This window comes from Oryx dammah, unplaced genomic scaffold, assembly GCF_014754425.2.
Source record: "Oryx dammah isolate SB20612 unplaced genomic scaffold, SCBI_Odam_1.1 HiC_scaffold_26, whole genome shotgun sequence".
NCBI classification, from domain to species: Eukaryota; Metazoa; Chordata; class Mammalia; order Artiodactyla; family Bovidae; genus Oryx; species Oryx dammah.
In genome coordinates this window covers 32,274,658-32,291,409 of record NW_024070210.1, presented here as the reverse complement: position 1 = coordinate 32,291,409, position 16,752 = coordinate 32,274,658, and the positions used below count along the sequence as shown (strand labels likewise).

Here is a 16,752-nt window from a genome sequence, read left to right as displayed (position 1 = left end):
GAAAATTGGAACTTTTTGGCTTTATTCTTTAGCATCCTTACATTAATAAAAACATGAATTATTTAAGTTTGATATGATAATTTCATGATTTTGAATTTTTAAAAGTACAGTGGTTTATTTATCAGACTTGATGATACCATATGAATCATAATTGTGATGTAAATGTTTAGAGCACTGTTCATCAAGTGTAGATTAGTGATATAATTGTTGGAGAATATTGTGTTTTGTCATTGTATCTGCAGGTAGTCATTAATTTATGCATCATTGACAGTATATAACACAGATGATTTTATGTAATCATTGAAAGTGAAAGTGAAAGTCACTCAGTTGTGTCCAACTCTGCGACCCCATGGACTATGCAGTCCATGGAATTCTCCAGACCAGACTACTGCGGTGGGTAGCCTTTCCCTTCTCCAGGGGATCTTCCCAACCCAGGGATCAAACCCAGGTCTCCCACATTGCAGACAGATTCTTTACCAGTTAAGCTACAAGGGAAGCCCTTGTAATCATTATGGTTCTTTAAATACGTGTATCAGGAGTTTTTAATTTTCTTATTTTCTCCTGCATGTAAGAGAATCTAAAACTAGGTATCTTTAGTCTAAGAGGAAGAGCTGACTGAGGTAGATAAATATTAAAGGAGTTGAGCACTCTTATATAATTATGTTTCTAGCATGAAAAAAGTTTATGATTTGAAGGCAGAGTGTTTACTAATAAAACAACCCTTCAAGAAAAATTCAGGATTTCAGTTACATAGATAGCATGGTAAAGATTCTAAAATGTTATTAAATTAAGATGATGTAGAATTTTCTTAACATTAATCTATTGTGTCAAAATAGAAAAACATATAGAATTTTAAAAATTAATATTAAATCTTGAAATTAATGATCATTTTTTGTGTATGTTTGCTTTTCTGTGTATGTGCTTTTTCTGTAACATATATAAACATTTGTTGATGTGTACATGGCATTTTAAATATCAGAGGTAAGGATTCTGTCTTCTTGTATTTTGTCTTTTCATAATGCTGGGTACCAGGTGTCTTCTGAGAATATTTTCTTTGTGAATATCAGATATTAAAATTAGTGTATCTCTGAAAAATTAAACTTATAAAATTATCAAAATATATATAGCTAGATATATGGAGAGCATGCATGCTTGCTAAGTTGCTTCAGTTGTGTCCGACTCTCTGTGACCCTATAGACAGTAGCCTGCCAGGATCCCCTATCAATGGGATTCTCCAGGCAAGAATACTGGATGGGTTGCCACACCCTCTTCCAAGGGATCTTCTGACTCTGGGATTGGACCTGAGTCTTTTGTGTCTCCTGCGTTGGCAGACAGGTTCTTTATCACTACCACCACCTGGGAGCTGTTACATTCCTTACCCTCATATCCTTGAAATATTTACACATACTCTACAAGTAATATGGTTTCTTTTTAATGTAGTAGAAGTAAAAACTTGGGAAAGTTGCTGTGCCATTATGACTTATTTTTTAGAATTAAAAAGTTTTTCATCTTTCTAATGTTTCCTTGATTCTGCTTTTACTTCTAAACATCTTTCACCCTCTTCTAGCAAAAGAAACAAGTTGAATCTTGTGACTTTAGAATTTGGCAGCAAGTATTTCTGTTATAGTGGGTTATCATATAAAGAAGTAGAAGCGGTAGAGTAATCCAACAGCATTACCAGAAATTAAACAGTTTCTGAACGTTAGAGATACTCTATTGATAACTGTTGCCAGAAAACCCCATAATCCTTTTTTTCAAACAAGGTTTTTGCTAATTCTTCTAGGATTAAAGGTAATTTAATATCTGTGCTTTGACTAGGTTGTTAATGGTTTAAGAAGGTGGTTCTGTATTGATAGAAATTGAAGAAGTAAATGAACACACTTAAGCAATTGGGGACAGCCATTAACTTGTATTTGTTTGGTATCTATAGAATGCAAAATATGGTATGTATAATTTTAAAAGATTTTGAAGCGTAACTAAGGTAAATAGCAACAGGTAAAAAGCCCCAGGTAAATAGCAACAGTAGCATTCTGTGCAGTTCTAATTTTAATTAGTGTGAATAAATTCTCTGATGTCTTGTTTATTGCAGTGTTTGATGATGGTGATGAGAGAACACTGAGACGTACCTCTCTTTGCCTAAAAGGAGAGAGACATTTTGCTGAGAGTGAGGTAGAGTGCCATGGATGAACATTTTGAATTGAACAGCAGCTACTAATATAGAGGCAAGAAGTGATTTAATTTGTCTGTTTCTTATCCAGACACTTGACCAGCTTCCATTAACAAATCCAGAGCATTTTGGAACTCCAGTAATTGCAAAGAAGATGAACAGAGGAAGGAGGTCCTCTCTGCCTGTGTGAGTGTTTTCACGTACATTACAGTTATCACAACATAACAAGTGGTTTTTCTACAGTGGCCAGATTTGTTTGGGTGACCTTTCCATAACATCTTGTATCCTTGTTTTAGACATTTTACCTTGAGCAGACCTTTTTCTTGATTCTTGGACAAAGTAATAGAAATAATGATCACAACCCCTTTTTAAAACAGGCTATTTTTGTTTTGAGTTATTTTGCCAAATTCCTTGGCAACTCTGGTGGCGCAGTGCTATAGAATCCACCTGCCAATTCAGGAGACTCAAGAGACACGGGTTCAGTCCAGGTTGGGAAGAAACCCTGGAGTAGGAAATGGCAACCCACTCCAGTATTTCTGCCTGGAAAACTTGATGGATAGTAGAACCTGGCGGGCTACAGTCCATGAGGTTGCAAAGTGTTGGATGCAACTGAGTGTGTGCACACATTTGTGCATGCGTGCATGCACACACACATACCACCACATGCGTGCTTGTGTGTGCATGCCAAATGCTTTAGTTGATATGATGATTTTCCTATTTTAAGTGAGAATAATGTTTTTAACCTTTCTATTTCAAAAACATTTCAAATTGAAGAATTGTAATCATGATACAATAAACTTTCATATACTCATCATCTTAGATTCACTGAATTATTAAAACTTTTTGGCATATTTGCTTTATATTTCCTCACTTTATAACATATTATTATTTTTTAATAATAATAATTTTAATTGGCTGAACCATTTGAAAGGAAGTTGCAATCATCATCACTTACCCCTCATTTGTGTAGAAATATACAGACATTCTCTTATATAACCAAAGTATGATTATCAAATTCAGAACAGGTAGCACTGATAGAATGCTATTATCTAAAGTTGCCACCTGTCCCAGTAATAGTCTTTATACTATCTTCCGTTTCCAGGATTCAGTCCAAGATCATGCATTGCATTTAGTTTTTGTGGTTCTTAAGTCTCCTTTAACCTAGAAGAGTTTCTCAGCCTTTTTTTCTTTTCATGATGTTGACATTTTTGAATAGTACAGGCCAATTGTTTTGTAGACTTTCCCTCATTGTGAGTTTGTCTAATTTAGTTATCCAGATAGCTTAACTGATGTGTTTGATGAGATCTTTTCGTAACCTTTTAGAAAATTGGAGTGATTATCAGGCATCTGGCATGCATAAAAAGTCGAAGGGCAGTCTCTTAAAATGTATTTGGCACAGTAAGTACTTCATGATGATAGAGCTTTTCTGTCCCAGCCAGTGGTTAGCATGAGAGTGTAAGTCCTAATTCTCATTGATCTAGTGGATAGCTCAGAACTGCTTCTGTGGGACCAGGGAAATATCTATTCCATTCCAGTGTGGATGAAGGAGCTATTACCCTGGGATAATAACTGTATCAAAATGGTTTATGTTAAGATCATGATAAAGTTATTCTAACTTTTAGTAATGAAGATGAAAAAGAAGAAGAAAGTAGTGAAGAGGAAGATGAAGATAAGCGACGTCTCAATGACGAATTATTAGGAAAAGTTGTAAGTGTGGTATCTACATCTGAGAAGAGTGAATGGTATCCTGCTTTGGTAAGTATAGTTTTTTTGCAAGTTAATTAGCCTTTTAAAATATTTGTTTAATATGGATTTTTAGAAACTTAAAAATATTTTGAGAGTGTTACATATATTTAGTTTGGACTTCCTTACAAAATTAAGCATTCCTTCCCCAGTCCCACATACTTCACTGTCTTCTTTTGTTATTTCCTTTCTTTAATTCTCTGTAACCAAATATTTATTGGGGTCTTTCAGTTTTTCCTTCAAAATGTGTCTAGTGGTCTCTTTTTTACTCTGTTCTCATTATCTTTTTTTACCTGATATATACAGCTTACCTCCAGCATTGCTTAACTTGATGCCTGAATGCCTTCTTCACTAAATACAAACTAATTTTCTAGAAGTAACTTTTTATAGAGAAATTTTACAATACTGGTTTAATCACGATAGTCCCATTCTCAAAAAAAAAGAACCCTGCACTGAGTTCCATTAGGATCAATTTTGTATTCTTTAGATGGACATCTGAGGTCATCCCTAGTTCTTAGTTTGTTTCCCATTTTCACGGTAAGCTGTCTACTTAAGGCTCTTTGTTAACTGCTCCCTGTATAAGACCCTTCACTCCTCCAGTCCTTTACCCCTTAAATTGATTGGTATTTACTGAGGATTTGCAGTGAGTTCAGCTTTTCTTTAAGCACCTTAGAAAATAAAAATGTATGAGACTTGTTCCATTGCCCTCATGGAATTTACTATAAACATCTAAATGGTAATGTTGTAGTTAAATATTGTAATTTTTAAAACTTGATGTAGACAAGAGAACAGGACAAAGAGTATTAGGGAAAGGAAGGCTACACCTTGACTTTAGAAATGGCAAATCTTGGGTAGGTTGGTAGAGAAAACTAATCTTTGATTACTTGGGAAAGGAATGAGAAGGTATGGGCAAGAGAATTATTTCACGAGAAGAATCAGTGAACTTGGTAATACCTATCTCCTGTTTTTCCTCTTCCTTCTTCTCTCCTCTTAAATATGTCTCAAGGGTCAGCTCAAGTCCTACCTTTTCTGCAGATTCTCTCCTAACCACTTCAACATAAGTATGCTGCTTCTTCGTGTTTTGATATCACTTACATCTGTAATAATAATGTTTACATAAAATATGTCCCAGATTAGATTAGACTCCTTTAAGAAACTGAGGGCATTTTTTTTTTTTTTTTTTAGGTTTCTATGTGCATGTAAATACATGACTTACTTCCTCTGTAGTACATTTACTTTATATAGGAAAAGTCTGAAAGTCCTTTGAACCTTTCAGTTGTACAGGCTGACAAGTAAACTGGGCTTGGATTCAGAATACTCAGATCATAATTTGCCAAGAGATTTAAAAATAATAGTAAATGCCTTTACTGAACAGGCTTATCATTTCTGAGGTGAAAAAAGATGAGTAAGAGTCAATCTTACATTTGATGATTTTAGTGTAGAGTCAGACACAACTGAGTGACTTCAGTTTCACTTTTCCCTTTCATGCATTGGAGAAGGAAATGGCAACCCACTCCAGTGTTCTTTCCTGGAGAATCCCAAGGATGGCAGAGCCTGGTGGGCTGCCATCTGTGGGGTTGCACAGAGTCGGACATGACTGAAGTGACTTACCAGGCAGCAGGGATAATCCAAGTAATTGTAATATAAGATAGTTTGCATTCAATATTAGGACTTCTTGTCCCGATACCTTGCATTTATTTGAAAGAAAGAAAGAAAAAAAGTCTTCATGAAGCTGGTGCTTTTGGGCTGAGACTTGAAGGACTTAAAGTTAGTCAGCAGAAAACTTCACTAGAGGATTTTCTTAGAAGAAAGAATAAGAAATAACAGGAAAGAAGGGGTTTCTTCACGAAACTGTGCTTTGGGAATCCATTTTGGCTAAATATTATATGTGAATAGGGACATAATAGGAAATAAGACTGGGAAGATAATTTGGTTTGAGGGCAGAAGATAATTTGGATCTTCCTCCTAGTTATTTTTATTTTATCTTGTGCCTAGTGGTATCACTGTCCCTCTCCTCGGTTATATTCTTCTTGTGTATCTTTTTGTATTTACCCCTCCATTTCAGTCTTAGCTCCTTGAGGGCGGACTATATTAATCCAATAATTTCCAACACCAAACAAAAAGGTTTTAATACTATCTGATATTGAGACAGCTGGTACACTTTCCAGGACTTTTTAATTGTCGGGAGATACAATGTTTAATGATAGCCATGAGTTCTATGTGGCTATTTCAGTTTAAACTGTTAACTAAATTAATATTAAATAGAATAAAAACTGCAGCCTCTCAGTTGTCCTGGCCACATTTAAGGTGCTCATTGTTCTGTATTGGTCAGTGCAGACAGAGAACATTTCCATCTTGCATAAGGTTCTGTGGTTGGTGCTAGATTATCACAGAGGGGCTACTGTTGAGCAGGTACATTTCAGCAATTTATTAGACTTTAATTTTTTTTAATACTAAACTGTAGAAAAATAGATTGGTTAGTTACTAATGTTAAGACATTTGTTATTTTTAAATGTTAAAAACTTTGAAAGTTCATTATTCAGATTTTCTCTGATCTGTTTAATTACTAAAAATTGTGCATGCCTTGTTAAGAATGGGAACTTAGGTGCTTAAACAGGCAGATTTCAAAATAGATCCTGATCCAAGTATATATTAAAAAATTATAATATGCCTTATTTTTATTATAGCCCATACATTTTGTGTCTTAATAAATGAATTGTTATTTGGCTTAGAAAAAAATCCTAATATTTTTAAAGTGGTCACATTATTATTTATATTTCATTAATTATTCATTTTATAATATAATGGCTGGGTAAATTAAATATATCAGTTCAGTTCAGTCGCTCAGTAGTGTCCAACTCTCTGCAACCCCATGGACTGCGACACGCCAGGCCTCCCTGTCCATCACCATCTTCCGGAGTTTACTCAAACTCACGTCCATGGAGTCAGTGATGCCATCCAACCATCTCATCCTCTGTCGTTCCCTTCTCCCATCTTCAATTTTTCCCAGCATCAGGGTCTTTTCAAATGAGTCAGTTCTTCGCAGCAGGTGGCCAAAGTATTGGAGTTTCAGCTTCAACATCAGTCCTTCCATTGAATACTCAGGACTGATTTCATTTAGGATGGACTGGCAATTAATTAATTAATTAGTATAAATTAAATATATAGAAAGCCAAATGCTAAAGAAACTTATAAATTGATAGTTTGTAAGTAATTTATTATTGACAGTGTGCCTATTTCTTATCAAATACGATCCTTTTAAGAAGTTAGGGCTTCCAGGATTATTATTTTAGAAAATACATTCTTTCTTTGAAGAGAGAAAATAATGATGAATATGCTCTTATTTTATATTTCAGGTAATATCTCCCAGTTGTAATGATGATATCACAGTGAAAAAAGACCAGTGTTTAATTCGGTCATTTATCGATTCTAAATTGTGAGTAATGAATCACTTAATAGTGTTACATTGGGAGGAAAAAAATGGAAATCAGGACTTTATTTTTAAAGGTTTAATCATTTTATGAACTTGAGAAGTTATTACCTAAAATCTTATAATTTTTTATAATGTAGATTATTTTTTACTTGAAATTTTTATATAAAACTGAATAATATATGAGAATAATATTTTTAAAGTTTTTAAATGAAGTATATATAGTATTGATTTTCTCCCTAATTGTAAGAATTGTATATTTTTATCGTGTGTACCATTTCATATTATGAAATATGAAATTTACTTTTAATGGGATTTATATTACTAGAATAATTATTTTGAGTTTCTTCTGATTAAAAGTCATATTTTGAACTTCAGTAAAGTTTAATTTTTAAAAACGTCAGATTTTTTAGAAGCCTTCCTTAACCTCAACTTTGCTTTTTTTCTAAAAAACTGTAGAATTATGTGTTTATTGAGTTGTGATTCTCTGTGAAAAATTTGATACCATAATGTATCTTACAATGATAAAATATTTTAATATTACCTTCTGTTGAATTTTTCTTATTAAATGTCATAGTAAATTTGAGAAATATGAAAGATCAAAATAGTATAAGGAAAGTACCATGCTGATTGAACTACCCCATTCTGTGTGCAAGAAGGTTGCATAAATAGAAATATTACAAATGCGAGGCTCTCAAATTAGTGTACTTTGAGTATGTGCATCTTTAGAATTAAGATATTAGCTTTGCCTATATTACCTCTTGCCCTTTTTTTTAAGAATTAGGATATACATGGTCTTTTTAAAATAATTCATAGGTAATTTTGATTTTGAGATTTATATTTCTAGGTGTTAACATGACATTTAAGTGATAATTCTTATTTAATAATGGTTTCACTCCCATTTATTCTTCTCTATAATTAGTTATTCTATAGCAAGAAAGGATATCAAGGAAGTAGACATTCTCAATCTGCCTGAATCTGAGCTCTCTGCTAAACCAGGTAAAATAAGGATGACTCAATCTATTATTTCATGGTGTGACACTGTAAATGGCAAATTTACTGACTAAAACAAGACAATATTTTCTGGCACCATTTGAGCTGTTTTGAGTTGTTATCTGTTCTTCTTTGATGCCTTTTTTAGTTTCTAGATAAAGCATTTGACCTGTAATACTTTTCATGTTTTACCGTGAACATTTCTGACAGTATTCTCTAGAAAAAAATAAACTTTAATATAATACTGTAACTTATGAAATATATTTAGATTTACGGTATCATTTTAGAAGTAATAGCTGAATTTGAATCCAAATCTTCTGACTCTGAATGTCATGGCTTTCTATTCTATGCTGCTAATTGCATAACAAAGGCTGAAATACATTTTTACTTTTAGGGCTGCAGAAAGCAAGCATCTTCTTAAAAACCAGAGTTGTTCCTGATAATTGGAAAATGGATATAAGTGAAATCCTTGAATCATCCAGTAGTGATGATGAAGATGGCCCAGCTGAAGAAAATGATGAAGAGAAGGAAAAGGAGGCCAAAAAGGAAGAAGAAGAGATGGTAGGTGAAATTTCATGTTTGTACCATATAGAAATAGTTTAATACTCTATAAAAATAATACCTTTCTATATTTTCCCTGTGTTTAGATTATTTGTTGCTGTCTTTTTCTAGCTCAGCTTTATTTGGAGGAGGAGGATCTTTATGGCTTTCAGCTTAGTAGGCAAATCAGAACTGATTTTTAGTGGGTAAGAGATTACAGGAGCTTCCCAGGTGGTGCTAGTGGTAAAGAACCTGCCTGCCAATGCAGGAGACAAGAGACATGGGTTCAATCCCTGGGTCAGGAAGATGCCCTGGGGAAGGGCACGGCAACCCACTCCAGTATTTTTGCCTAGAGAATCCCATGGACAGAGGAGCCTGGCAGGCTAGTCCAGTCCATAGGGTCACATAGAGTTGGACACAACTGAAGCGACTTAACACACACACAAGAGATTACATAGAAGAACTTTTCAGGTTAAATGAGCAACAAGTGCATTTATTAACATCTTTTCTAAATAACCAAGGAGGAAGACAATGTAACTTTTAGGTATATTCCATGTGTTAGTTAACTCATTTAACTTACTGCTAGATGGAGTAACTGTTACTATTCTACTTTAAAGAGAAAAGTGAGAGTCAGAAAGGTTAAGTAACTTTCCCAAGATGGCAGAGCTCAAATGTGGAGAACAGAGATTTGAACCCAGGTCTGGTCTGTCTGAACTTTGAAATCTCAACTCTTTTAGACATTTCACAGTACCTCAAGGATAATGGGGATTTAAAAAATCTTATCTAAACTGAAAGAATATTTTGTTTGGCAGTTGGATAAATCATAGAGAAGATTCAGATTCTGTTTTATAAATGTTAATGGTTTTCTTTGTAATATCACTGTTCTTGAGAATATATATGTAATTGTAGGAAATCATTCATGAAGCTCCATATAATTACTTACATGAATATTGTTGTCTGTTTGTTTAGCAATGTTTTGCTAAGTGGTATAAACTATTCAGTATATTTTTGGCTGTTTTGAGGTAAAGGGGCTTGGTGGCAGACAAAGAGAATGAGTTTACTGAAAAAGAAGACCTATTTGAGCATCAAAAATATTTGCTTGGAAAAAACATGGAGTGCTTGTTTCTTTTTGGATACACAAATATGAATTTATAAAGCAAAATGAGTATACTTGTGTGTGATATAGGGTATACAGTGTTTCTTTCCTTTTACTTCCCCTGCAGTATTTGGTTTTTTGCACTCTGAAATCAGAATGGCGGTTCATACTTACAGGCTGCCTACAGAGTTGCCATAGTAACATGCTGTTGGTTTTAAGTGAGCATGCTCGGAAAGACAGGAAGGTTTTGCAGAGGCTTGGCAGGTTGCCAATGGAGGTTTGCCAGATGCTTTGAAATGGGCTGTCTTTCTTTTCCTTTCATGTAATGTCTGATTTTTATGTGGAAGAGAATGTAAGTAGTGCTGTATAACCCTGCGGATGCTGTGCCCTAAGAGGGAAAGCAAATATTTGCAAGTCAGACTGAAAGATGTTTAGACACTGTACTGATTAAGTAGAAGGGGAATCTAACCATTTTGCATGTGAAAGAAAATGCAGCATATAGGTAAGATTTTTTTTATATATATGTTACCATTTTGATTGCCAAAAATGAGGTTAAATAAGAATTTTAGATATTGATGATGTGGCTGATATGGTAGGACTCGTAACTAAGCTTAATTGTTTCATGTAAAAGAGACAGTAGGAGTCTATTTTTAGAATATTAGAGGATGAAGACTATTTTTCTGAAACATAAGATAGATTTTGAAATGAAAATGATAAGGACAGTTTGGCAAAATTCAGGATTTAAAGTCTAAATATTAAATGTGATTTTTGTATTTTTATCTGTATTTATTTATAGATTATATGTTTTCAGGGTAAATAGGCCACATTTTCAGGGTGTGAACTGTTGCAGTCTGGGTTTGCCTTTTTTTTTTTAACATTGAAGTTAGGATCTTATATTACAAAATACTGAAATACATTAGTCTCTTTATTTTTGTTAATACTTTGAATTGGTATCCCTTTCAAAAGGCAATTTTCCTACTCCCTCTCTGCCCTCCCCCAAAAAAACCTGAAATTTTAAACAAAGAGGTTTAAAAAGGCTTTGTAGTAAGGTTAAAAATGATGGCCATAAAATAGTAAGTAATAAATAGTGCTCTTATTATAGCTATTAATTTCATAAAGGTCATAATGTTTTATTTAAGCTGTGAGTAAATGTTAGTAAAAAAGACTGAAGAGCAGAGGCAGGCTACCTATTGTTTGCAGGTAGTAAGTAAAGAAATTTTAAAAGGTAAGGATCTTTGTAAGGAGAATGTCTTCTTAAAATCTATTACTTTAATTATGAACCTGTTAAAATTAAGTGAACCAAGATGCTTTTCATCTACTGAAAAAGAAAAAGCAAAATCACAAAATGTGGTCACTGATTATATGATAATTTAAAACTATTTTTCATATCTTAATTTTCTTAGCATATGCTTTATTGCCTAATGAAACTAATTTCTTCATTTTCTGTGGCTATACAAGTAGATTTTCTTCTGAGATTTTGGTTGCTTTGGGAAAGAAAATCAGCTGCATTTCATGCTCTTGGATTTAAGATTTGGATGCTGAATCATTCTAACCTGTCTTGAACAGTAATTTTTAAAATTTGATGTATTGTAAAACTGAAAAGCATTTTAATCTGTATTTAGCAAAGGAAAAAAATGGGTATGGTATAAAAGGGAATTAAAATCTGATAAGCCAGGGCCTACCTGGCTTAGTCATTATAGGCCTTTACTACATGAGTGAGGCTAGGCTGTTATGTTACATTATATTTCATTCTTCCAAAATTTAGTTATACTATGCTTTTCATGAAGATTTAATATTGCTTTACAATGATTTTTATAAAAGAGCTTTTATAAGCACTATAAACAGTACTTTAGCCTGCCATTTGGTGTTTGTAAATTTTATGCAGTAGAATCAAACAAGTGTTAGACACTTCTGCAGTGCTAATGGGCAGTGGACATTGTTTTTATATTTGATACTTTGAGTACCCTAACATAGTCTTAATAAGGAAATTTGAGATTTACCATGGAGGAGCATCTTTTTTACTTAATATTATTTTGAATTTCTGAGCATTAGTGGTTTAGGATTTGAGTACAATATACGTATTTCATACTGTTACTGAGTAGGAAGAGGCTTGAGAGTCTGATAGGAAGTTAGTTCCTATCTATATTGATGACTTTAACTTATTAATAATTACATTGAAAAAGATTCTGGAGAATATTTTTGTGGGTATTACTAAAATGTCTTTTGTCAAGACATTTTCATATTAGAAAAGATATTACTGAATTTCCTTTTGAATTTTGAAACTGAAAAGTCAGTGTAAACACAAACAGTGATATCAACTATTCATATACTCCTGACTTACATTCACTTTGGATCAATGTAGGACAGTTGTCTAAGAATAAAATAAATAGGTGATTGTTTAGAAGACTGAATTTGACTACTCTTAGCTCTTTTATCCTTTTGACTTGCTATAGGTAGGCTTATATGTTGGAACCTCCCCAAAATCTTCTCTGCTTTCATACTTAGTAATAAAAATTTGATTTTAGTGAATTTTTATAAAAATGCTCTTTTTTGTTTAGAAGTATTGGTTCACATTTTTCCAATTGTTGAATTTCTAAAAATCACTGTTACTTTGAATTCCTAGGATTATTTTCCATTATTATAAAAATCATCATAAGTGCCTGATTTTTTTAATTCATGGAAATTTGAATACTTAAATCAAGTGTTATTTGTGTGTGTTTATGCCTTTTTTAGATAAACCATAAAGGCATTTGTTAGTGATCATTCAAGATCACTTTAGGTATAAACCTATAGTAAATGCTTGATAACTCAGAAAAATACTGTTAAATCAATAAAATTGATAGAAAAATTTAAAGGTAATGTTACTATTTTAGGTATATCTAATAACTTCAGCTGTCAACTAAATATTTCTAAGCAAGTCTTATAAAGCCAATTTTCAATAAATAAGTGAAAATTTAGCTTGCATTCAAATATAACTTATTTGCTAAAGTTTAGCCTATTAAACAAGCAAGCAAAAGTGACCTAATGTTTTTAGCACAACCTTTTTTCCACAGTGCTAGTGTAAAACTCTAACCAAGTTAGAATCACCTAATCAGATTAATGAGGATTGCACATTTGTACACACAGATACTGTTACATTTTTATGCATTTACAGAAAAATGTGTCTTACAGTTACGGTAGTATAACTGAGTTTAAAGCCTTAGATTTAATAGCATCCGAGCTACTGCTTGATGACTGAAAGTAAGATGAGTGAAACTTTTCAAATGGGGTGGGAGAAATTACTAATTTGTTATAGGCAAGTGGTTGTTAAACTGTTTTCTGAAATTATGAAACAGTGTCTTACTATACAATGAATGTATCATGCATGATATGTGGTTTTTGAAATTTTCTATTCAAGTGAACCCTACAGAGAAGAATGATACGAATGTAAATTTTATTATTAACAAATTTCCTTGGGTCTTCAACACCATTAGTCAGTTCTCAGTTTCTATAATCATTATCTCCTTTATGCCGACAACCCTTCCCCTACTCTGCTCACTTAGGAAATAGATTAGGAACTTCACACTGGGAGCCAGCTCTAAACCGTACCTGCCTGGCTCTTTTTTGCTTAATGTACAATTCATAATATGTTGCCCTCTTCTGTAAGATGAGTCCCTCTTTTTATGCTCTGGATCTCATTCCCTTCCTCCTTGTCTTAGACTGTGATGTATCCCTTTTCTTCCCAGAATCTTTTATCTATTCCTTTCTGTTGTATTCTTCTTACTAGCCTTTTAGAACATGCTTACATCTCTTCCAACCTTCTGGGAACTGCACAGACTCCTTCCACCAACCCCTCCACCTTATGGCCAGATTGCTCAGAGTTATATACACTGTTCTGTTTTCCTGTAGTGCCTCTTGTACTTTACCACACCTAAAACAGCTTTACTGAGGTCACTAGTGACCTCCAACAAATTTTTGTGCCAAGTTCAACAAATTTTTGTGCTAAGTCCAACAAAATTTTGTCATGATTTCATTTGACTCCTTAATAGTATTCAGCATTTGACTTGCCTGCCTTCTAAAATCAGCTGACATACATGATATTACATTTTTTTCTTGTTTTGCTGTTCATTGTTGTTCAGTTGCTAAGTCATGTTCAACTCTATGACCCCATGGACTGCAGCACGCCAGGCTCCTCTGTCCTTCACTATCTCATGGAGTTTGCTCAGATTCTTTCATTTCTGGTTTACTTCCTAACTAAATGATGTATTGACTCCAAATCTATATGTGCATCAATGCACAGGATGTCTCGTGTCCTTTTTAAAAGTAATTTTTATTGGAGTATAGTTGCTTTACAATGTTATATTAGTTTCTGCCTTTTATATCTCTTTTTAGCTCCAGACATTTCTTTTAAACTTTCAATGAGGATTTCTTCATATTTTGTAAGTCCTCAGACTCAATATGTGCAAGACTACACTCATCCCCAAAATCTGTCCTTTCCCTGTTTGTTCCTAATTCATTTGAATGGAAGCACCATTCACCTAATTACTCAAGCTAGATAAATGAAAGTCACCTTAATCTTCTCACTCTTGCCTCTTTCTAGTCTGTCACCCTAGTCCAAGCCACTCTTCTCTTTCACCTAGCTAGACTGCTACAATAGCAACTTGTTCTTCCCACATCTGTCCGTGCTTTCCCTACTCCAGTCTATTCTCTGTACTGCATTGAAGTGGGTTTTTTAAAACTAAGTATATAAAAATGTGATTCCTCTTGGACTAAATTAATCTTAGGGCACAAAATAATAAATAAAACTAAATGCCAGTCATTGATAATAAAATTGTGACTAAAATCATCTTGTCTTTAACCTCATGGAACTTACTGAGTATTTTAACACATTGAAACTTTGAGGAGTACAAACAAACTCAGCATTAACACTTCTCTCTCACTCTACTGCGTGCTCTTACTCTTTCTTTCAGGGGGAGGGTTCATCTTTCCATCATCAGGTGGCAAGACTCATTCAGGCATTGATTCTCCTCATTGCGGACTGTGACAGTAACTCCCATTTCCCTTCCAATCCATCAAACTTATTCTTGGCAGAGAACTTTTAAAAATATAACTCTGACCTAATTCTTATTTAGCTCTCTCAAACCTCGTATATATGCACAGTGTCCAATTCTGATTCTCTAGTATATCATCTAACAAACCATATCATGATATGTCACATTTTGTTGAATTGACTGGTTTTATATTTCTCCACCTCCTGCTAGACTTGAGGCCCCAAAGTGGAAGGCCAAAAATGCCTTCTCATTTTAATTGTGGTAGAAGTCTGTGATTCATCATGATCAAAAATGTTTGAGCTGTATTTGAAGACATACTATCCAAAGTTAGAAATTTCATAAAATAATAGTAGCTAGGGTTTCCCTGATGGCTTGGTAGTAAAGAATCCACCTGCAGTGTGAGAGATGATGGTCTGATCCCTGGGTTGGGAAGATACCTGGAGGAGGAAATGGCAACTTGCTCCAGTATTCTTGCCTGAAAAATCCCATGGACAGAGTAGCCTGGCGCACTGCAGTCCAGAAGGTCACAAAGAGTTGGACACAACTGAGTGAACGCACAGATAGATACACAGCTACCTGTAATACCAGGTAGTGTCTATTGCTACTAACTAAAATTGTAAGTTCCTGGAAATTATGATCATATTCATGCCTCTTCTCTATCCTTAACTCTCTTTTGCTGACATTTTACTGGAAGCATAGTTAGCTTCACGTTTGATTAAATGAAGGGAAGAAGGCTCATCAGCAGTCTAGTGTACTCTACCTCCCATTATTACGACTCCAACTCCAAAACCCTTGAGGGAGGCAGCACCCTCTGGCTCCTGACCAGGAGATAGACCCTGTAGGTGTGAGAATACTGTGAGCAGAGAAAGCACTCTGTGATAGCAAACACAAGCCCTAATATTCTAGTCCTAAAGGCAGAGTCTTCTAGTTGGAGACATTGTTTTTCTACCGTATGCAATTTTACTCTAAGGTGACTAACAGGATAGCTAATTTTTAAAAAGTGATTGTGTAAGAATTACTTATCAGATTAAGCAATTTTGATTTTTGCAAAGACCCAGCAGATAAACTTAAAACTTTGTATATATAGCCTCATCTTATATTTTTTACTTGAAATAAATTTTCTCTCAGGCAGTTACTTTTAACTTAAATTCTTTACTCATTTATATCTTGTTTTTACACCTAATGACTGCATTCTGAACTTAGCAGTTTTAGGGCCATGGTTTCTCATGGACATAAAGCACTCTTGATAGTCACTAACTTTTAATTCCAATAAATTTAAATTATTGACTTTTTATCTATAAAGCTATATTCTTCAGCATTAAAAATTTATCAGATGTTTGGTAAAACTTAATAAATGTCAAATTTGCATTTGATGGGTTCATTTTATTTACTTGCTTTTAGAAGAAACTTTGTTTTCAAATCAGTGTCTTTTTAAAAAAAAAAAAGATTTGCTTTTTACATGTACTGGATCCAACAGTCTTTAAATTCTGTAAGATGATAAATACTAAAAAAATGACGTATTAGTCTGAGGAGAGACTATTATGATTATGAGGGACAGGCAAAGCATAGAGCCAGTCTGGTATAAGTTGTTTTGTTTTTCCCCCTACCAGAATTCCTTAAAATTCACATCTGAAATAATTCATAGGCTGCCAGATTACTCAGTTGAGTTAACTCATTGGCAGTTGTTTTAATAACCTTGCAAAGGGGCCTTCCCTGGTGCTTAGTGGTGAAGAGTCCATCTGCCAATGCAGGA

The 16,752-nt window shown here is 33.8% G+C and overlaps 1 protein-coding gene across 4 annotated transcripts in view; it reads left to right on the top strand.

The window, feature by feature from the left end:
* Window positions 1-16,752, top strand: part of ARID4A (AT-rich interaction domain 4A) — a 59,434-nt gene that overhangs the window by 12,503 nt on the left and 30,179 nt on the right. For all 4 annotated transcript variants that reach the window (XM_040226363.1, XM_040226360.1, XM_040226361.1 and 1 more), the window contains exons 6-11: window positions 2,090-2,169; window positions 2,259-2,353; window positions 3,790-3,922; window positions 7,267-7,346; window positions 8,263-8,339; window positions 8,728-8,894. In XM_040226363.1, coding sequence (XP_040082297.1) covers window positions 2,090-2,169; window positions 2,259-2,353; window positions 3,790-3,922; window positions 7,267-7,346; window positions 8,263-8,339; window positions 8,728-8,894 — 632 coding nt within the window. The remainder of the gene's footprint in view (window positions 1-2,089; window positions 2,170-2,258; window positions 2,354-3,789; window positions 3,923-7,266; window positions 7,347-8,262; window positions 8,340-8,727; window positions 8,895-16,752) is intronic.